Source organism: Hyperoodon ampullatus (assembly GCF_949752795.1).
Source record: "Hyperoodon ampullatus genome assembly, chromosome: 19".
Taxonomy (NCBI): domain Eukaryota; kingdom Metazoa; phylum Chordata; class Mammalia; order Artiodactyla; family Ziphiidae; genus Hyperoodon; species Hyperoodon ampullatus.
The window spans coordinates 14,290,726-14,313,763 of NC_136932.1; the positions used below are offsets into that span (position 1 = coordinate 14,290,726).

The following is a 23,038-nucleotide window of genomic DNA, read 5'->3' on the forward strand; positions in this document are numbered from 1 at the left end:
TGTCCCCCGATCTCAGACTTCCTGCGGGGAGAGGAAATGAGAGTAACAACCTCCTAACTGTTTTCAGCTCAGGAGACAAACACAGTCTGAAATTGAATCGTGGGATTAAAAAACATACTTTAGCCTCTTAGAGGTTTTCGTAACTTTTTTTTTCATAATCATAGGCAAGGTCAGCTACCAAATGTGCAGGGCCCAGTGCAAAATAAAAATGTGGAGCTCCTTGCTGAAAACTATTAAAGATTGTAAGCCGGTGACGGCAGAGCATTGAATCAAGTGTGAGGCCATTCAGAGCCACACACGTGGGTGCCCGTAAAGCTGGCCCTGGGGGCAATTTTAGGATATTGTACCTCCGTGGCAAAGGAGCATTTATCTAAAATGTGGTCGAAATTCATTCGTTTCTCTTATGTTAGATTCAGGGAAAATGCCTTCTTAAAAAATACATATCATGAAGGTATGATGTCACCTTCCCGAAGCTATTTCTCCATTTCCGTGGGACCAGCGAGGCGCTGGGAATGTCCAGTACGAGCCGACCGACCGCTGTCCTGGGCGAGACGCTTGTTTGTGCTTCCCTCCCAGCTTCTCCGCAGCGTCTCTCCACCGCGTGGCCAGCGGGGGGCGCCCCTCCGCGGGGAGCCCGGCGCGGGGCCGCCCTGCGCAGGCGCGGGCCGTTGGTGGGGCCGGAACCTGGTTGCCAGGCCGGAATCTGATCGCGCGGCCGGAACCTGGTTGCGCGGCCGGAACCCGGTTGCGCGGTCGCGCGGCCGGGGGAGCGCGTCGGGCGAGGCACCGGACGTCGCGGCGGTGGCGGCCGGGCGGTGAAGCTGGAGCGGCGGTGGCGGCGGCGGCCGGAGGCCGGGGCTGGGGCTGAGGCGGGGATCAGGGCTGCAAGGCCCGTGGGGCGGCAGGCAGCGGCGGCCCGGGGCTCAAGCCCGGATACGGGAGCGGCCACCATGGCCGAGAGCATCGTGAGTGGGGCGGCCGGGCGGGAGGGCACCGGGATGAGGCAGCAGATTTGCCGGCGCGGCCTGCGGAGAGGCCCAGCGGCCCGCCCTCCTCTTCATGGGCCGGCCGGGTGGCCGGACTCCCGACCTCCTCTCTTCAGCTCCTCCCGTCCCCGGCCGACGGGGGAGGCCGGGCCGTCCGCGGGGTATGGGTTGTGCCGGCCTTTCCATTCCTGGTCGCGGGGGTCGTGCTTGGAGGGGCTGCAGTTCCTCGGGGCCGGGGCTACGATCCCTCCTCGCCTCCTGTCCGTCTGTCTTGCCTCCTTCCGTCGCCCCAGTGAGTGCCTTGTCATGGGTCCCTTAAAAGGAGAGCACTTTCTGTAAACGGGGACCCCCTCCCACGAGAGGAAGCTGCTAAGAAGGGGAACGGTGGCCTGGTGGATGGCAAGGAGACCTTGACAGCTACTTGTCTGTAAAGGGATGTTATAAAGGTTGATCTCATTTTGTACCCGAAGTCAGGGATTGACACACTCCCTTTCCCCGCTTTAAGTTAAAAAAAAAAGTGAAAATCAGAAAAAACTGGCCATCCCTTAACTTGCGGAAAGTTTCCTCTCAGAAGTCAGTGTGGCCGGAAAAAACCCAACAGACCAGCTGGACAGAAAAATTTTTGGTTAACCTTAAGGACCACTTGGGATTTCCTGGAGGAAGCAGAAGCAGTATGGTGGCAAGTCCTGTTCAGAATTTGGCCATGGGAGAGCCCCTGCAGTTTTGCCAGGTGTCGGGAATGGCATTCATCCTCCTCTCTGGATGCTCTGGGCTGCAGGAACCTCCAGCTCTGGACTTTCAGGCTTTCATCCAGTGACTCCTCCTAATGCAGCTCTCCATTCAGGGGCCCTGGCGTCTGCTCCGTGTTTACCAGCCTGGAGATGAGCAGAGGGCATGAATGCCCCAAGAGAAACGAGCAACTGATTCCTTTTAAAATAAGATTTACTAGTCTTTGGTGACTCATTCTAGAAATAGGTTAAGAGTTAGCACTCAAATCTGCTTCCAGACTTTCTCTTTACTGTAATATTTTTAACCAAATTGAAGTAACCATGGACACGCGAGTTGTTTCAGAGAAGGCTACTTTTCTACTAGTGTATATAAGGCTAGGGTCTCATTGATAGCATGGCTCTCTTGTCAAATTTCTCAGATTGTGAGGAATAAAACATGATTCTTCTGAAATTTATTTCAAAAGTTTTTATTTATTTATTTAGAAAGAGGTCTTCTAAAAATTTCTATGGGATAACTAATTTTTGTCTCACCAATTCTTTGACTCCCCCAAGAAATATTCTGGGCTCATTTTCTTATAAATAGGGAAACTTAGTTACCAAGAAGCTATGTGTCCATGTTGCCTGGTCTGTCTCTTGTGTATTTTACTTTATACCATGTGTCAAAGGCCACGTCATACCTTCCCTCAGTATGAATTATCTTTGTCTCTTGGAGTTAAATACTGAGCTTAGCTTGGAAACCTGGACTGCCATGCCCTGTTGTAAATGAACAAGTAGAATAAGTTCTTAAGCTTTAGAACTCTCCAGAAACGTGTAATCCTGACCTTTAGCTTCTCAAGGTGTGGAGTGTCATGCTCTTGGTCCTAAGTGAACAGTCAAAGCAACAGTCCCAGAATCCCTCAAAGAGAAGCAGAGCTCTTTACTTCTTAACCTGCCTCAGTGTTGGAGACAGATTTCAGAAACAAATAAATGGGAGTTTACCTAATGCCCAGGCTGTGTATTAAGAAAACATTTTTCTGGATATTGAATCCAGAGTAAAGCATACTAGAAATCAAAAGTCAAAATAATTTGAGTGCACATAGATGAGTGAGAAAGTAAAACAGATGTTGTTGAGAAGCAAAAAGAAAATATTTTAGGCTCTTAACAATTGGGATTTCATAAGGCTTGTTCAAAACAAAATCTTAAAAACTGAGAACAATATGGGGACAAAGGCTTCTCAGTTAAGCAAAAGTTATTAGAAAATGAGAAAGACATAGTCAAGCTATTTCAGCAAAATCTAGATTATTCTTAACTTGTTTGGCAAAGGTGGACAGATCGAAAGCCATTGTGGCATTTTGTCCTGTATCAGTGAAAGTCTTTTTAAAAACAACTGCTTGTGACATTTCTTGTCTGTATAGTGTTGTTTTGAATACAATGTACAGTGCAGTAGTTGCTGAGAGGAGTAACTACAACATGAGTACTTTCTGGCACATTCTGTTCATTGTTTCTCCCATGCCTCAGGTGGTTGGAACATCCTCTGTCTTGCTGGCTGCAGGGCATGCCGGTTCATGCTACCCACTGAGGCAGGACCTTGGATGGTTGGCCCGGGCATAATAGCACACATTCACTGGGCTTCGATCAGCATGAAAATGAAGTCTAGAAAGTGATGCTCCGTCCAGTTGTCTTCCAGGCCTAGCAACCATTTCAGGCTTGCCATGAAAGTATATTTTTTTAAAACCCTGCCAAGTTTTACCGTGGTATTAAATACCTTTTTTCTTTTCTTTTATTCTTTTTATTGAAAGTAAATAACAAATTAGAAGATTTCCTGTGATCCTTTTTATGTTTTAAATTGTTTTTTGTTTGTTAGTTTTGGCCGTGTGGCTTGCGGGATCTTTGTTCCCTGACCAGGTATCTAACCCGTGTGCCCTCAGCTTTCACTGCGGAGTCCTAACCACTGGACCACCAGGGAATTCCCTGTGATCCTTTTAAGTTAGTCTAGTCTGTGTATGGATCCAGGAACAAAGTGAGATATTTTTTAAAGAACTCAGTTGTTCATGATTCATGGTGGGTTTTTTCCTGCTGATTTAAAAAAAATTTTTTTTTTTGTAAATCGGAAGAGAAAAATGTTAGTGTTTCAGATATATTCTTTATAAATAATGGTTAAAAATTGAAGTCGTATTTTTCTGAGTGAAACGGTGAGAGTTGAGAATTAGGGCAGTCCTCTTAGGATGTCCTCCCATGTGCTGATGTCTCTCAGACCTCTGCTTCATTTTCTGGAAACATTGGGTTGGGTGTTGGCAAGGGGAAGGGTGAGGTTTGGTTCTAAGTTTCGGTGACCCAGATGCTGAAAGACTGCAGAGGTTAGTTTCAGTAATAGGTCAGGACCTTCCTAGTCTGTGCAGTAACCAACTTGTTTCATTTACCACAGATAATTCGTGTTCAGTCCCCAGATGGGGTGAAGCGGATCACAACAACAAAGAGAGAAACAGCTGCAACATTTTTGAAAAAGGTACTTGTGGCTTGGGTATTGACCTTTCTTCATCCTCTGCTGTTATTCCCTTCCTGTTGTGTACCTTTTCTCTTTTCCCCATATCCTGAGTCCGCCCCCTCCCAAGTTCAGTCTCCTGTGTTGCTTTTCTCTGTCATGATTGGTGGGACTGATACAGGATCAGACATGTCACAGCTGACTACGGCTAACCATTGCAGGACCAAGGGCCCAAAGGTCAGTGTAAAAGGATTTCACAAGAGGAATATTTATGAGTGAAAAATCAGAGAATGAGAAACTTGAATTGTCCATCAAAGGGGAATTGCTAACATGTATAGAATGATCCTACTTTGTTCTTAAAAAATTAAAGCCACATACACAAATTGTTGTGTGAGAATACGGTTTGAAAGAGCACAAGCCAGAGCTAAAAGGGGCAACCCCAGGAGGGGAGGCCAAAGTGAGGACAGTGGCTTTTGCTTTATACTTTGTACCAGAGGTAGGCAAAGCATGGCTCGTGGCTGGCTGCCCGTTTTCATTGGAACACAGCCACACTCATTGGTTTATGCACTGTCTGGCTGCTTTTGAGCTCCAGCAGCAGAGCTGAGTAGTTGTGACAGACTGTATGGCCCTTTACAGAAAAAGTTTGCCAGCCTCTACTTTATACATTCTTTTTTTTTTTTTTTTTTTTTTTTTTTTTGCAGTATGCGGGCCTCTCACTGTTGTGGCCTCTCCCATTGCGGAGCACAGGCTCCGGACGTGCAGGCTCAGTGGCCATGGCTCACGGGCCCAGCCGCTCTGCGGCACGTGGGATCTTCCCGGACCAGGGCATGAACCCGTGTCCCCTGCATCGGCAGGCGGACTCTCAACCACTGCGCCACCAGGGAAGCCCTATACATTCTTTACTATTTGAATTTGTTGCAGGCAGCTGTTACCTTTGTAATGATAAAAAATATCATTTTTCACTGTTCATAAGCAAAAAAAAAAATTGTCAGGTCACAGACTGTTAGAGTCAGAGGGAATCTTAGGTGTCATGTAGTCTGATCTTTTTATTTTCACAAAGGTGGAAACTGAAGTCCAGGGAGTAAAGAGATTTGCTGAGGATCACACTGTGTTCTGTTAGGGAAGCCACAGCACTTACCTGGGAAGTTTGGCTTCTGAAAGATAGTTGCTATCCTGATTCCAACAGTGCTGCTTAAGTGACCATATTTACAAGAATAAAAGGAAAAAATCGGGTGCAATAGACGGCAGAGAAGAGAATCTCTATGTCTTTAAGGACTTTTAAATATCTTACTCTTTGCTTTTTTAGTGACAGCTGACCATTGTCAGCTCGCTCCTGGAGATGGTGCTGGGATACACTAAATGCTCGAGTTCTTGAGAGATTGTCTGAGACAGAGATTAAGCATTACGTAGCTATTGCTTGGACAGTTGTGGGGATAAACATGAGATGTAAGAGGACTGCATACAGTTGTTTTTTACTTTTCTGAGTCTTTGTGATACGGAAATTTCTTAAACTTAAATCTGTAGTAACCAGGGGACTTCCCTGGTGGTCCAGTGATTAAGGCTCTGCGCTTCCACTGCAGGGGGCACAGGTTACGGATTTGATCCCTGGTTGGGTAACTAAGATCCCGCATGCTGTGCAGTGTGCCCAAAAACAAACCTAAAAAAAAAAAAAAAAAAAATCTAGTAGTCGTGTAGAGATATGATTTTGTTTTTAACTTGAGACTTTTGTGCTTGGCATCAAATGTAGAGTTGTTGGACAGGTTAAATTCAGATGATTTCAGAGTCAGGATTGTAGTTCTGACTTTTATTTGCCTCAGAAGTATTCCTAAAATTCTGGTGTTTCCTCTGTTGTTGTCTTGCATAGGGAATATAGACATAGTAGCTGTCATTGGATGTGGGTGGAGTCAGGGAGGTACAGTTTAGTGTTGACTGATTAATCGCTGAAGCCATCATCAACACGGTAGTAATTGTTTAGGAGAAATTTTCTTGGGAATACTCAAAAACAAACATATTTATTACTCTGAAGTAATGTTTCCCCTCAAGTGAAAATCGTTTTCTCTGATTATACAAATAATATAGATTAATTATAAGAGGCTCAAAAACAATACAGGAAAGTATAAAGAAGTAAGAATAACTCAAGATTTTATTAGCCAGAAATAACTGTTAATGTAACGTCTTTATGTGTACACATGTGCAGACACACAGACACACACACACACACACCTCTCTGCATGTGCATGTACACATACTTTCACCAAAATGGGATCGTACTATACTACTGCTGTATTTTCATCAAATCTGACTGAGTTTAAGGAGAAACATTTACTTATTTATTTTTTAAAAAATTAATTAATTAATTTAAAATTAATTAATTTATTTATTTTTGGCTCTTCCAAATTTATATTTGGGTCTTCGTTGCTGCGCGCGGGCTTTCTCTAGTTGCGGCGAGCGGGGCTACTCTTCATTGCGGTGCGCAGTCTTCTCAGTGCTGTGGCTTCTCTTGTTGCGGAGCACGGGCTCTAGGTGCGTGGGCTTCAGTAGTTGTGGCTTGCGGGCTCTAGAGCGCAGGCTCAGTAGTTGTGGTGCGCCGGCTTAGTTGCTCTGCGGCATGTGGGATCTTCCTGGACCAGGGCTCGAACACGTGTCACCTGCATAGGCAGGTGGATTCTAAACCACTGCGCCACCAGGGAAGCCCAAGGAGAAACATTTATGTATCAGTAAGAAAGAAAAAAACGCTGTCACACCTACTTGTAGCATTTTATTTTATATGTAAAGTGCTTTTTTAGACTGATTTGGAAAATAATGTATTTTAATCATGTATTATGTATTTGTAAGGAGGAAAATCCAATTGAAATTAATTGGGTAGGCTCTCCCTATGAACTCATATTCAGAGTCCAGCCCTCCTGAACCTTTTTTTTTGACTCAGCTGTCAATGTCATGCTTACTGAAGGGGTCACTGTCTGCCCTCTCAGGAGGGTCAGTGTGCCAGCTGCCGACAGCTGTTCTGCAGGTGCTGGTGCTAGAGTGCTTACGAGCAGGGCTCAAAAACTGAGATCCCTGTCCTTCCTTGATTGATCATTAAATGGATTGTTTGATAGAAATGTTGAGGGGTGACAGTTGTTTAGCTGACTGGGTGACAGGTTTGCATGAGCCCAGGCAGTGACCTGTATGTCAGCCCTGCTGCCCTGCAGGCAAGAATTGTAAGCCTCTTGCTGTAAGATGCACCCATTCTAGCGAAGTTCAAATCTCACCTTGTGATCATTTGTATCCTGCTTTTTTTCACTTGACAATAGGTTATGGACATAGTTCTATGTCAATAAATGTAGTTTTACGTCTCTTTTTTTCTGTGGTAAGAAAAATAACATAAAATTTGCCGTGTAAACCATGTTTAAGTCTACAGTTCAGTAGCATTAAGTATATTCACAGTGCTGTGCAGCCATTCCCACCGTCCATCTCCAGAACTTTTTCATCTTCCCAAACTGAAACTCTGTCCCCATTAAACACTAACTCACTCTCCCCCTCCCCCAGCCCTTGGTAATCACTCTACTTTCTATCTCTATGAATCTGACTCCAGGTATCTCACATAAATGGACTCATACTGATTTTTTTTTTTAAGATTTTTTTGAGGTGGACCAATTTCTTAAAGTCTTCATTGAATTTGTTACAATACTGCTTCTGTGTTATGTTTTGGTTTTTTGGCTGAGAGGCATGCAGGATCTTAGCCCCTCGACCAGGGATGGAACCCGCACCCCCTGCATTGGAAGGCAAAGTCCTAACCACTGGACTGCTGGGAAAGTCCCTTGATTTTTAATAATTAATAAGTTGTGCATTTGTGCCCTGTAAGTGGGCTTTGAAATGGCCTTCCTGTCCTTCACAGACTTGCCTGAAAAGTGTATGTTGACCACTGTGAACATTGTTGGCTCCAACTTGCTGTCCCCATACTTGACAGCCTTAATCCTGATTTAATATGTGGCATTATGCCCTCTAAGGAAATTGGTTTTACAAGTGTGATGAGATGGCTTGCATTGAAAATCTCTCATAGGATCTTGAGTTACTGGTTCCTTTGAGACCATCTAATGCTTCTCACTCAAGAAGTCCTTCTCGGGCTTCCCTGGTGGCGCAGTGGTTGAGAATCTGCCTGCCAATGCAGGGGACACGGGTTCGAGCCCTGGTCCGGGAAGATCCCACATGCTGCGGAGCAACTAGGCCCGTGAGCCACAACTACTGAGCCTGCACATCTGGAGCCTGTGCCCCGCAACAAGAATAGGCCGCAACAGTGAAAGGCCTGCGCACCGCAATGAAGAGTGACCCCCGCTTGCCGCAACTAGAGAAAGCCCTTGCACAGAAACGAAGACCCAACACAGCCAAAAATAAATAAATTAATAAATTAATTTAAAAAAATAGGAACAGTCATTAAAAAAAAAGAATTCCTTCTCTGTGAACCACCAGACCATAAACCCCTCCAGGACAAGTTCTTCTGGCTATCTTGCTCGCCGGCGTCTTCCTTCACCTCCACGACCCAAGAGTTTGCTTCTGTTGCTGTCACTCCCCTGAATTGGCCCTTACTGAGTCACCCCAGATCCTACCTCTATCTTTTTTTTTCTTTTTCTTTTTCTTTTGGCCATGCTGTGTGGCTTGTGGGATCTTAGTTCCCCAACCAGGGATTGAACCTGTGCCCTCGGCAGTGAAAGTGCTGGACCACCAGGGAATTCCCCTCAGTCCTATCTTAACTGACCTCTCAGCAGCAAGTGACGTTTTCCCTTATAATACTTAAAAGTTTTTTTAACTGTGAAATAAAATACTTGCTAAGAAATGCTTGAAAAATATGAACAGCCAAAATGATTGATGATGAAGCAAATACCCAGGTCTGAGTGGGGGGCAGTGCCAGTCTCCAGCAACCATAGGTCAGCCTTCCTCCTCCCTCACCCTGTCACCCCTCTCCTGACTTGACGGGGGTTGCTCCCCGACTTTTCTGTGTTTTACCACACAGTATGCATTCCTAAACCCTAAATTATAGTTTTGCCTATTTTGAACTTAAGATAACTGGGATCATGCCATGTATTCTTTTCTGTTACCTTCAATTATAAACATTTGTATTAATTTTACTCCATAGCATGTTTCTGGTTTTATTACAGTAGTTACACATCAAGATTACCTCAGGTGTGAAATAAAATTTTTAAGATTTTAATCGTGCTTTTATAAGACTCTGCTAAGATTTTTTTTTTTAATGCCCGGTACCTTATGTTAGATTTCTGTATCTTTAGATAAAGAATTCACAGAGTTCAGAGAAGCAGTTATTTTCACAGGAGCATCATATAAAACCTAATACATGTATTTCTTCATCTCCCAAAAGTGGACTTCAACATATGTGAAGTAATGTTGTTGGTTATTGTATTTGAAAATGCAGCTGAATCTCAGTCCTGGTATAAAGCACAGAGCTCAGTCATGTGGTCACAGGGACATTCCCTCTGCCCACAGGGCTGCCCACATAGCACTCTGCTCCACTCTGGAGATTGCCTTACATCCCAGGAGCGCTGTGCTAACTCACACAGCCGACATTCCTGGTACAAGAGTTCTTTCTCATTCTTGGCAATAATTGCAGTGCTTTGTCTACAGAAAAACAGAATGGTTTTGCAGAATAGATAAAGTGCCACAATTTGTTAATTTCGGTTTATATCTGTTTCAGAAAAAAGAGCCATTATTTTTACCTTTTTTGCTCTTGGGAATACAAATTTCATGGTCTTAATTTCCTGGTGCTTTATTTATTAATGCCACTTTTACCTTGGAGAGAAAAAATCACATGGTATCAAATACTTGTAATACATTTGATACAAAGTCTTAACTTAGTCTTAAAGGCCATTTCTTGTTAGCATTTTCAGAATTTCAGAACGACAAGGTGATTCAGAGTTACCTTCTAAAATTTTTATTTATTTATTTATTTTTGGCTGTGTTGGGTCTTCATTGCTGCACACGGGATTTCTCTTGTTGCAGTGAGCAGGGACTACTCTTTGTTGTGGTGCGTGGGCTTCTCATTGTGGTGGCTTCTCTTGTTGCAGAGCATGGGCTCTAGGTGCGCGGGCTTTAGTAGTTGTGGCTCGCGGGCTCTAGAACGCAGGCCCAGTAGTTGTGGCGCACAGGCTTAGTTGTTCTGCGGCATGTGGATCTTCCCGGACCAGGGCTCGAACCCGTGTCCCCTGCATTGGCAGGTGGATTCTTAACCACTGCACCACCAGGAAAGGCACTAGAGTTACTTTCAATCTTTTTTTTTTTTTTTTTAATTTTTTTGCGGTACGCGGGCCTCTCACTGCTGTGGCCTCTCCCGTCGCGGAGCACAGGCCCCGGACGCACAGGCCCAGCGGCCACAGCCCACGGACCCAGCCGCTCCGCGGCACGCGGGATCCTCCCAGACAGGGGCACGAAGCCGCGTCCCCTGCATCGGCAGGCGGACCCCCAACCACTGCGCCACCAGGGAAGCCCTCAATCATTTTTTTTAATCAGCAGAAAATACTGTTAGTACATAAAGTTAATCTTTAAACTCTTGTTTTCCTTACAGTAAATAAATTCTAGGTTTTATCAATAATTCCGTGTTAAAGGGCGAATCAATCATAGGTAAAAAGCAGCAGGTAGAACAAGGTATAAAATGGGGGGAGGGGGTGAGCCTTTGGGTGCCTCAGGGACATGCGGCTCCTCCCTGGTCCTGTTCCTGACCTGTGGTGGTTGCTCTGTCAGGATTCTCCTGGCAATTCTGTGATGGTTTCCTACTGTGTGATTTGGAGTTCTTACCTTCGTGTGTCCTCTGCGTCGGAGTTTCTGTCTGGTGTTGTTCAGCCTGAAGGACATCCTCTGGCATTTACTGTGGTTGAGGCTACAGGCAACAGGTGCCCTTGGGTCTTGTTGACCTGAGAACGTTTTAATTTTGCCCTTGTATTTGAAGGGTATTTTCTCCAGATGGAGAATTCTGAGTTGACAGATGTTTATTCCTGCCTCAGCACTTTAAAGATGTTGTTCCATTGTCTTCTGGTCTCCATTGATCTTTGGATTTTAGCAGTGTGATGATGACATGCCCAGGCATTAGTTTTCTCTTTATTTATCCTACTTTGGTTTTGCTGAACTTCCTGGATTTGTTACTCTTATGTTTTTCATCAAATTTGAGGGTTTTGGCCATTCTTTCTTCAAATGTTTTTCAGTCCTAGCCTTATTCTCTTCTCCTGAGGATCATTTGATATTGTCCCAGGGGTTCCTAAGACTCTGTTCATTTTTCTTTCAAATCTCTGTCTTCAGATTGTCTGGTTTCTGTTAACCCATCTTTAATTGACTTTTTGTCATCTCCCTTCTGATGATAAGCCCACCCAGTGAATTTTCTATTTCAGTTATTGTGTTTTTCAGTTGTAGAATTTTTGTTTGATTCTATTTTATCATTTCTGTTTCTCTGCCAAGATTCCCTGTCTCTTCTTTGTTTAACTCTATTCTGATGACCCTAAAAGTCAAGCTCCAGATCTGACCCCTCTCTTGGCCCCAGACTCAAATTTCCTCACGAGAGAGCAAAATAACAAGAGAAATTTGGTTAATGAGGAACAGTTTCTAAACTCACTAGTAACGTCTGATGTATATGTGGTCAGAGTAGTGAGACTTCAATATTTTATTAAATCTCTGTTGTTTGGGTCTTGTTTTAGGTCGCAAAGGAGTTTGGCTTCCAAAATAACGGCTTCTCGGTTTACATCAATAGAAACAAGACTGGAGAAATAACAGCGTCATCTAACAAATCCCTCAACCTGCTGAAGATCAAGTGAGTGCCCGAGGGGAGAAGGTGGGGAGTGGGGAGGGCATGTTGGCACCAGTTACCCGCCTGAGGCCGCTCAGTTCTCTCCTTTTTCCTTCTCATGCTACTGTGATTACGGTCCTGAATGCGGACCAAAGTGCAGGTGACTGTGCTTCTTACCAGGTGTTTGGCAGCCACGCTGAATCTGTAGTTACTGTTGAGCCGGTTTGATTGACTTGCGTAATTCGGGGATGTATGTCACAGAGAAGGAGTTATGGTCCTGGATTGTGTGTGCACCTGCACACTCAGCTGCTTCACTGCGGAGAAGGACCTTGAATGTAGCTCTGTGCGTCATTCTTCCTCGGGACCTGCTTGGTAGGTTGGGGAGCCTGGCAGTACAGTGGCCCGTTGCCCACGCTGTATTTCTTGCTGGCAGGACACCCTGGAGTGCCTTAGAATTGATGGGTAATGTCAGAAGGAGTTTCTAGGGTGCAGAGACCTCTTCCTGCAGCCTGCTGCCTGTTTTTCTAGTTTTATGGGAGCATAGCCACATTCATTCGTTTATGTGTTTTCACGCTACAAGGGCAGGGCTGAGTGATTGTGACAGAGACTGTATGGTCTGCAAAGCTGAAAACATTTACTATTTGGCCCTTTACAGAAGAGGTTTGCTGACTCCTGTCTGAACTGCCTGGGCACACCTCACGTATCAGTGAGCAGAACCCTTCAAGTCATCTTTATCCTCAGACAGAGGGCAGGGATTTCTCCCATCGGGGCTACAAGCAGCCTGGCTGCTGTAGCCACTGGCTGAGGGTTGGGCTGGGCTTTGCTGGCACTTGGCTGTGTGCCTTTTACCAGTCAGAATAATAGGCTATTTTGGCAGTTTGTGTGATCATTTTTAGTTTCACAACTAGTATATCTAGGGGGGGAAAAATACAATTTTAGCATTAATTTATTTGTTCTTCAACAAATATTCGCTCGGTACCTGCTCTTTGCCTGTCGCTGTGATGATGTAAAGCCTTTCCCTGTTTTAGTTCGTTTCCAGTGGGTGAGGGTCATCTTTCCTCCCAGCTTGCAAAGGGTTTTCACCTCTTGAGAATCACTTCCTATGGGCGTTACTCGGGTTTGGACTCACACCCAACACTCACAGGCTGTGTGCCTGGGAAGTCACCTAACCTCACTGGGCCTCACCACCCTTGTCTGCAAGGGGGTGGCGATGCCTCCTCCACATGGTTGTCCGGTGCCTGCGTGTGATGAGCGCTGCAGGGGTGGCAGCTGTGTGTCTAAGCTATTCTGATGACTGGATGCCAGAAACGGGGGCTGCAGAGTGAAACACCCTGTCTACCTGAGGTGTGGTCACAGTTGGATGGCATGTCTTTCTGGATTATCCTAGAGCATGTCTTTCCAGTGATAGTTGTGATGCTTGTTGAGTAGCACAAGCCCAAACTTGAGAACCTTGTCCTGTCACCACTCGAGAGTTATCTGACCATGTCTGTGGTCACCCTGAGCTCCTTGTAGGTTTCACTCCACTGCCTCTGCTTCCATCGTCGCAGTTCAGCTGGCTGTTATAATTCTCTTGTTCATTTGTAGGTTCTTTTTTTCCCCTCTGGCTGCTTTTAAGATCTTCTGTTGGTCTTGGGGTCCTGTGGTTTCTGTTTGACCTGTCCAGGTGTGGATTCCTAGTTGGTTGGTTGGTTGGTTGGTTTAATGCTATCTGATGTAAAATGTGTTTTCTGTATCTGCAGGTTAGGTCTAGAAAATTCTTGATCATTACCTCTTTATTTATTTTTTTAAAGATATTTTATTTAGGGGCTTCCCTGGTGGTGCAGTGGTTGAGAGTCCGCCTGCCGATGCAGGGGACACGGGTTCGTGCCCCGGTCCGGGAAGATCCCACATGCTGCGGAGCGGCTGGGCCCGTGAGCCATGGCCGCTGAGCCTGCGTGTCCGGAGCCTGTGCTCTGCAATGGGAGAGGCCACAACAGTGAGAGGCCCGCGTACCGCCAAAAAAAAAAAAAAAAAAAGATATTTTATTTAATTTATTTTTATATTTTGTTTATTTATTTATTTGGCTGCGTCAGGTCTTAGCTGCGACACATGGGATCTTCGTTGCAGTACACAGGCTTCTCTCTCTAGTTGTGGCATGAAAGCTCCATAGTTGCAGTGCACGGGCTCTAGAGCACGTCGGCTTATTAGTTGCCTCGCAGCATGTGGGATCTTAGTTCCCCAACCACGTATCGAACCTGCATCCCCTGTATTGGGAGTCAGATTCTTAACCACTGGACCACCAGGAAAGTCCACATTATATCTAAATATTACCTCTCCCCCATTCTCTCTATTATTTCAGTGATTACGTTTTTCACTTTTTTCTATTTAATTCTGTTTGATTCCTTTCAGCCCTGGCTGTTAGGTCATGTGCTCACAGGGGCTCCTTCCCAGCTCCTGCTGTGCTCTCACACTGACCCCCAGGCTTCCAGTGAAGACTGCTGGGTTCCCTGGAGGCTCTGCCTTGGCCTATCACACACCTGATGCTTCCCTCTCGGGTCTTGAGGTGTCTGGGGTCTGTCTCCCGCGAGTGAATTCAGGGTTTGTGAGGACCCTTTCACACTGTTGCCATTGTTGTCTAGCCTGTCCCTAAGCAGGGGATTTGGGAAGAGCTGCCGAGTCTGCAGCCCCTCCGCCCACTCTCCGAGCCCCTGGTCATTGTGGATAGTCTCTTGTTGCTTGTACTCTTTTTGTTCCGTTTCCAGCTAACATTCCATACGTAAGTTTATATTCTTTGTCTTGAATTCCACACCTGAAGTCCTTGGCTGTCTAAATCTGTTGATTGTTGTCTGCCCTCTGTTGCTCGCAGTGGCTTGTTTCTCTTGTATATTTGGTGACCTTTTTTTGAGAGCTTATATTTGGCCAGTCTTGGTCTTAGGGGGCACTGAAAGATCTGGGATTGGTGACTTTTCTACGGAGAAGCCATTTGCTTCTCTCGGCACAAGGGGGCGTCATGGGCCCAGCACTTGAGTTAATTTCTGTCTGGTTTCCTGAACCAAGTAGCATCCCTGATTTTACCCCGGACACATGGCAGAGCAGGCCTTTGGTTACAGACTTCTCAGCAGTGACTTTTTCCCCTACAGCATAGTGGATGGAGGCAGACAGGATTCCTCCTTGGTTCCTGTTTTCAGCTGGTGGGTTTTTCCCAGCGGTTTAGACATCCTTCAGACATCTGGCTTTGTGTGGCATTTCAGGTTCAGCAGCTCGCTTTGGGCAGGCAGGCTCAAGGCCTCGTCTCTGTCCCTCGTGGCCCAGACAATGGCTATAAGCCAAGCTCAGGGTTCCCATAATGGGCTGGCCAGAGGTTCCTTCACTATTCTTATTTGAGCTGCTGTGGGTTTTTGGACCCTTGGGGAAACTCTTTTCTTTAGAGCTCCACAGTGCATTTTAGAGGATATTTGTTAAAACTGATGTAGCATTTGAGCCATGCATCCTGAAGCTGGAAGGTGTTCAGGAATATCTCATTTGCTCTTAGAAACAAATCTTCAATTACAAGTTGGTGATTTTATCACCCTAAATTATGGGAGGGAAAAGAGGGGCGAGCAGACCCGTTGAAGAGCTGCAGCCCAGCCTCCTGCCATCCCAGCTGTGGTGCCTGCTCCCGTTCTCTCCATTTGTTGGTTGGGGGCTGCAGGCAGTTCTTTCAGTCTTTCTTCCTGTATGTGCATCTTGTTGAGAGCAGTGAAATACTTGCCTGGTGGTGCTGCTACAGCTTTTCCTCCTGTACTGGTGTTGAACACGCTGAGTGTCTCGGGACCTGCAGCGCTCCTGGGTGGGGACTGTTCACCCATACCGGCGGGGTGGCAGTCAGGCTCTGGCAAAGTCAGCGGTGGGTCTGACGGTGGAAGGACACCATTCACATTGAAAATGATTGAAAACCAACTATTGTCCTTTGCACTGTGAATCATGGCAGCCTTTGTGGAAAGCAGTACGTCAGTGGCTTTAGGAACAAACGAACCTCCTGAAGTCTAACGGGCCCTCTCCCGAAAATCTGCCCCAAGGCCGGGAGACCGTGTGACTGCCCGTCTCTGGGCGTTTCCGCAGTGGGGCCTGTGGTGGCAGGTCCCAAGGGAGCCATGTCCGTCATGCGGGAGCAGCAAAGCGTATTGTGAGGCAACTTCACTGCAGAACGTTGATTAGACCTAGACCGTGTTTGGAGGGATTATGAGAGAACAGTAAGTGCAGAAAGTGTGTCTCTTATCTCCTCAGTGACGCCTGTTATGTACACATGTATTTGTGAACGTAGAGAAAGCAGTGGAAGGATATGTCCCAGGCAAGTAAATGGGGGGCAGCTGAAGAGAAGGCCAAGGAACAAATGAGGGAAAGTGGGAGCTAAGCAGAGAGGGAGGAGGGAGGGGGCCATGCAGCTCCAGTGTCAGCTGTGATTTTGTGTGTTCTTTGTGGAACCAGGTGCGTGTATGCATGTGCAGCATAGATTGCGCAGTGTGGTTGTAAGGAAGTTATGTTACAGTCCAGAGAGCCTGCTGCTGACCTTCATAGGGGGAAGAGGCATAGGGGAGGTGGGAAAAGAGAACTCTGGTCTCTTAAAATTGGAAGCCTCATTGTTTAGGCCTGCAGGGTGGTTGATGTTGCTGTTTGTAGGTGTCAGAGGTTCTCACACCTGAGTTGATCTTCTGTGCAGCTTAGGTTGTGAAGAAAGGAAGGTGGCCTCTACTTAATATTTGTCATTTGAACAGGCATGGAGATTTGTTGTTCCTGTTTCCCTCGAGCCTTGCTGGACCATCGTCTGAGATGGAGACATCGGCCCCACTGGGGTTAAAGGCCTGTGGTGCTCCCAACGTGGTGGAAGATGAGATCGACCAGTACCTCAGCAGGCAGGACGGGAAGATCTACAGGAGCCGTGACCCACAGCTGTAAGTGCCTGCAGGGCCACAGTGTCAGTGAAGTGAAATGTCTGTAACGTGCCCTGATAAAGAAATGTAAGTTTTGAGTTTGACCATCTATTTTCAGATTACATCTCACTTCAAGTTCTTCTGTGAGCTTTTTCTCATTGTTTGAATCTCAAAGTATGCTCCATGTGTACTTTATTATTATTATTCTTTAAAATACACTGCGATTGTCTTTTTTTAAATTAATTAATCAGTTTTTACTTTTGGCTGCGTTGGGTCTTCGTTGCTGCATGTGGGCTTTTTCTAGTTGTGGTGAGCGGGGGCTGCTCTTTTTTGCTGTGCGCAGGCTTCTTACTGCAGTGGCCTCTCTTGTTGCAGAGCACAGGCTCCAGGTGCACGGGCTTCAGTAGTTGTGGCACGCGGGCTCTAGAGCACAGGTTAAGTAGTTGTGGCATCAGGGCTTAGTTGCTTCGTGGCATCCCGGACCAGGGCTCGAACCTGTGTCCCCTGCACTGGCAGGCGGGTTCTTAACCACTGCACCACCAGGGAAGCCCCACATGTAGTTTAAAATTTTCTAAGTGTTGAGAACTAAGAGTTCTAAGAAGTCCTCACCGTGGTGTGCCTCTGAGACACCTGAATGCATGTGCAGAGTGGGCTTTAGCAAGTGTGACAGGGTGGAGGGGGTGGTACCTGGGCACCTGCTGGTGCAGGTCCTTGTTCACGTTGTCTCACTTAATTTTAGTGGAGGAATCTCAATCTTCCATATTCAGTACACTCTTTCCGTTCTTCTAGGGAACACTTTATTTGCTGAAGGTGCTGCTCTTTCTTTGAATATTCACTTTTCACCAAGGATTGTATAAAATGCTTATCCTTGTGTACATTTGTTTATTGTAGATTTTTTGCAGTTCTTTTTAAGGAGACTATTTAGAGACTATTTAGAAACATCTGAGTTCACACTCAATGATGTAAAATTGTCTGAGTGAAGGTTGTCTCTTCAGTGGAATCTTTGTAACTGCATCACCCTGTAATCAAGACATTGAGATATTGGGATTCCACATGCTGCATTAGTGACCTGTATGTCTCAGATCAAAGGGCCCCAGATGGTTCCGAGCTGCAGTTGGCGTGGAGCCACTCTGTGGCCGTGGCCATCAACTGGCTCTCTGCCCCCATTTGTGTTCCTCCCAGGGACCCAGTGCCACTCCTACCCCGATCCGTGTTTGTGAGGCCTCATTAGGAATCGTTTTGAGTGTGCATGTGCCTGTGCGTGCATCACCTGCAAGAGTCTGCCTGTTGGGAGACTCAGGCCCTTTCTGCTCTGAAATATAGAATGAGGTGCACCTAGGAGTTCCGACCCCATGTGGACAGTGCTGTGACTGAGCCTGTTGGCGCCCGAATGCATCTCCACCGTCCTACTGTGTGCAGACTGAAACCCACAGAGCCAAGCGTTCTTTTCATGCTTTTTTCCAAAATATGCATGAAGTGGGTGTTTTCCACACTTTAGCTATTTATGTACCATTCTCAGGGTTTTTGCCATGTCCATGTACCAACTTTCTTAGTCTTTACCAAACATTTTTATTTAAATTGACTTTAAATCCATTCAGTTTTGCTTTTAGTTTGTGTTAATATCCATGAAATCAGTTAATATCCATGAAATCACAGGTTTGGTGCACTGGTCGGTATTTTCTAATACACACCAAAATATTAAACCATTAAAAACTGTTCACCACATACCATTTCAGATAATTTCATGTGGATGGGGAGGTACTTTATTAGGTATGAGTGCCTTTTAAGTATCAACATTCAGGGAGGCAGCAGCAGAAGAGTAGTGTGCTGACGCTGTGCGTTTCTCTCCCCTGTGCTCTAGGTGCCGACATGGGCCTCTGGGGAAGTGCGTGCACTGCGTTCCTCTAGAGGTGAGAGTCCGAGTAGAGTGCATTCCCAGAGCCGTCTTGACAATTCCCCTAAGTCCCTGGGCTGGGTCGGAGTGGTTCAAGGAAGTTACCTATTTATTGCCCTGGGCCTCGTATTCCCACTAGTGCAGGCTGCACTGAGAGGACGAGCCTTTATTTATGGGAGTGACCTTCTGGGTGGATTATGAACGGCTGGGGCATGGGTATTGCTGTGATAAAGGGGCAGCATTTACACTGGGCTCCCTGGACAGTCCTTTTAAAACCTGACACAAAGCCGGGCCTGGCGGTTTTCGTGCTCATCATTGTTTTGATTTACTCTACCCTGAATCTCACGTCTCCTCTACTGATTTGTCGTGGTGAGGTTGAGAGTTACCACAATAATGCTGGCTGGTGACTGGTTAACGCTCAATTTACGGCAGGAAGGCCAACCTGATTTTCTTCATGAGGCTCCTCTTGCTTCATCGTGTGGCTTTTTTTTTGGCAAAATTTACCTGATATTTATTTGACTTGGAGCATTTTGTGTTTAATAGAGATTCATTTCAATCTTGAAAAGATAACTGGAACACAGAGAAGAACTTGGTTCTGACTTAGAACGATAGTGAGGACCCATTGCCAGTTCTCCCTCACTGCCTGCCCACCCGCCTCGGGGCTTGGCGGGTGGAGGCTGCGACCACCGCGACCGCGACCGCGACCCCGACCCCAGTGGCAAGTGCATGACTGTGTTGACTGTGTGTTTTGGCAGCCTTTCGACGAGGACTACCTAAATCACCTGGAGCCTCCCGTGAAGCACATGTCCTTCCACGCCTACATCCGGAAGCTGACCGGAGGGGCCGACAAGTAAGCGGCCTGAGGGCAGGGGGCGGCACCCATGTGGCTTTGGGGCGCAGAGTTCTTTTCTGTCTCTGGCACGTGCTGCCTAAAGCCCCTGGGCCTATGAGTGAGAAAAGTAAAGATCAAAGTCTGGGCATGAAGTGTTTGTATTCGTGAATCTTGTCCTGATTCTAAAAGAGAAACAAGTGGGGGGAGACTCTGGTGCCTGCTGTAATCCACAGTGCCCAGTGCATGGGCAGAGGCCAAGCAGGCAGAGGCCAGGCTGTGGAGGCCCGGGGGCACCCCGCTGACCTTCCTTCGGGTATGCGGTACCCTGGCAACTTAGTTGTTTCTGAACCTGGATGAGATAAGGCGTGATGGTGGCCAGTCCTGTGTCCGTGGAGTCTGCCCTTTGCCCTGGAAGCTGCCTCTTTTTCAGCTCAATTTCACAGCTGTAGCGGGGCTGAGGCAGTGGCGCTGTCCATGGCTTGGCCTCTGGTGCCTCAGCATTGCTGTCTGCAGGCTCGGCCAGGCGGCAGCGTGGGTGGGGTTGGGCAGTGGGGGCAGCTGTCCCTTGGCTCTTAGAGAGCACGCTGTGACAGTGGCGAGCTGAGAGCAGTTTGATTTCTTTTAGACTACGTCAGGCACTTGCCTGTGCAACCCCCTTCTGTTGATATGCTCACCTCACCAGAAAGTAACGGACTTCTTACTGTGATTTTATGATTCCTATCCGTGCAGGGAGAGGAGACGGTGGCTGAACCCGAGTCAGCAATATTTTATGAAGAATGTCATGTTGGCCTGCTCGTAGTTTTTCTCTGACAACTCGCTAACATCCTAAAATGACTTTTTAAAAAAGTTAGACCAGGAAAAAAAAGATCCCACCAAAAGCCCATTTTTGCCCATCTGTGGGGTAAGCTCTGGAGCTGTCTTGACCAGAGCATGAGTGTGCTGGGACCTGTCTGCCTTTTGTCAGTCTAGGTCAAGGGCTCACTTGTTGCTGTTGTTAACATGCAACCTAGGTGGCAATCATTGCTTCCCGAGTGCCATCGTTCCAGCATGTCGCTGGCTTGTGAGGACAGGACTGATCACTGGACCATTTGTGAACGGGAAAGTGGCAGAGGGTGAAGTCACTTGTGCAGACTCACCCCAAGTCCACAGTGGGGCCCAGGACATCCTCACTGACCAAAAGCAGAGTGAAGATATCTTTGTTATGTATCCTAATCAGGTTTCTTCTATGAATAAGAATTTTGTACAGAAGTCTAAGTACTAGACTCATAAAGTAAATGTTCCTGATAAATTGATGGAACTTAAAAAGAACTTCATTTTCTGTCAGTGGCATAGGTTAGATCTAGATATTTAGCAGTACTGTTGAAAATCTTATGTGGTACATATATACAATGGAATATTACTCAGCCATAGAAAGGAACGGAATTGGGTCATTTGTAGAGATGTGAATGGACCTTAGAGTGTCATACAGAGTGAAGTAAGCCAGAAGGAGAAAAACAAATATCATATATTAACACATATATGTGGAATCTAGAAAAATGGTACAGATGAACCTATTTGCAGGGCAGGAATAGAGACGTAGACGTAGAGAACAGACATGTGGACACGGGGGCATGGGGAGTGTGGGACAAATTGGGAGATTAGTTTTGACATAAATACACTACCACGTGTAAAATAGATAGCTAGTGGGAACCTGCCGTATAGCACAGGGAGCTCAGCTCAGTTCTCTGTGACGACCTAGATGGGTGGAATGGGGGTGTGGGAGGGAGGTCCAAGAGGGAGGGGATATAGGTATACATATACGTATATATGTAGTATATATGTGTATACATATATATGTGTGTATATATATATATATATATATATACAGATACTTCATTGTACAGCAGAAACTAACACAACATTGTAAAGCAACTATAATTTAAAAAAAAAAGAAAAAGGAAAAAACTCTTCATAGATGTTAGTGGTAGTGAAAATTAAAACTTTTTATTGGAAAGTAGTTCTGTATTCCTGTACAGTCCAGTGTACAGGACAGAAGCTACAGCTCCATTAGAATAAGTTTTAGCGCGTTTTCCCTGCTGTGGATACCACGTGCTTAGCTCCTGAGAACTCCCTTCAGGAAGTGTAAGATACCTGACATTTTATTTCCAGCCTCCTGCTACACTTTTCACCATTTTAATGTTTAATTAATTAAGTTGCCTTTTCTTTTTCAGGGGGAAATTTGTTGCCCTGGAGAACATCAGTTGCAAGATTAAATCAGGGTGTGAGGGACACCTTCCGTGGCCTAATGGCATCTGTACTAAGTGCCAGCCAAGTGCCATCACGCTGAATAGACAGGTGAGATGTTCGCTGTATCCATCTAGACGCAGAAAGCAGTAGATTTGTGTTCATGGCTGAGGAGTGAAAATGTCTGGAAAAGCCCCTCCTTGGAAAGGAGCTGCCGGTAGCAGTGTGAGTTACATGGGGCAGAGTCTCGGGTATTTTGGGGCTGATTGACGTTTTTATGGAAATCATACACTGAGGACATTATTTGTAAGATCTCTAGCTCTTTCAAGCATAGAGGGGAGCCTTCAGTTTTCTGTTTTGTTCTGTTTGTGTGGAGGCAGAATTTTCTTGGTGACTGTTGAAAATGCTCAGTGGTTGTGACTTTACCTTTTAAGAAACTGTGGCTCTGGAAGTTGGTAGTTGAACAGAACTGCCCTGGGACCAGCTCAGGGTATCTGTCCAGGCCAGGTTAAGAGGGGAGCTGGGCTCAGGAAGGAGCGAAAAAAAAATCAGGGAAAACTGTGTGCAGTTATTCTGGCTTTTTCCACTCTTATTGTCCAGCCCTCCAAAAATAGCCCTCCTCATCTTTCCCCTGCCACTGCCAGCCCATGTTTAGCTCCTTAGAATTCCACCCCTCCTTAACTGTTTGAGAACCTTTCTTCCCTTTCTTTCTCTCCTTCCCTCCCTCCCTCCCTCTCATTCTCTTCTTTCCTTCCTTCCTTCCTTCCTTCCTTCCTTTCTGTTTATTTTGGCTGCATTGGGTCTTCATCGCTGCATGCGGGCTTTCTCTAGTTGCGGCGAGTGGGGGCTGCTCTTTGTTGCCGTATGTGGGCTTCTCATTGTGGTGGCTTCTCTTGTTGCGGAGCACGGGCTCTAGGCATGCGGGCTTCAGTAGTTGCAGCATGTGGGCTTCAGTAGTTGTGGTCCTTGGGCTCTAGGGTGCGCGGGCTCAGTAGTTGTGGCTCACGGGCTTAGTTGCTCCGTGGCATGTGGGATCTTCCCAGACCAGAGATTGAACCCCTGTCCCCTGCATTGGCAGGTGGATTCATAACCACTGCACCATCAGGGAACTCCCCTCCATTTTTTTTAAAATTTTGTTTTTATTTTTTTTGGCCGCGCTGCACGGCATGCAGGATCTCAGTTCCCCAACTAGGGATCGAACCCTCGCTTCCTGCAGTAGAAGCGCGGAGTCTTAACCTCTGGACCACCAGGGAATTCCCCTTC

The 23,038-nt window shown here is 46.3% G+C and overlaps 1 protein-coding gene across 3 annotated transcripts in view; it reads left to right on the top strand.

Annotated features, from left to right (window-relative positions):
• Positions 1 to 879: 879 nt before the first annotated feature.
• Positions 880 to 23,038, top strand: part of NPLOC4 (NPL4 homolog, ubiquitin recognition factor) — a 55,912-nt gene continuing 33,753 nt past the window's right edge. For all 3 annotated transcript variants that reach the window (XM_079726233.1, XM_079726232.1, XM_079726234.1), the window contains exons 1-7: positions 880 to 965; positions 4,119 to 4,199; positions 11,849 to 11,961; positions 16,671 to 16,847; positions 18,688 to 18,736; positions 19,476 to 19,570; positions 21,763 to 21,886. In XM_079726233.1, coding sequence (XP_079582359.1) covers positions 951 to 965; positions 4,119 to 4,199; positions 11,849 to 11,961; positions 16,671 to 16,847; positions 18,688 to 18,736; positions 19,476 to 19,570; positions 21,763 to 21,886 — 654 coding nt within the window. In that variant the 5' untranslated portion in view covers positions 880 to 950. The remainder of the gene's footprint in view (positions 966 to 4,118; positions 4,200 to 11,848; positions 11,962 to 16,670; positions 16,848 to 18,687; positions 18,737 to 19,475; positions 19,571 to 21,762; positions 21,887 to 23,038) is intronic.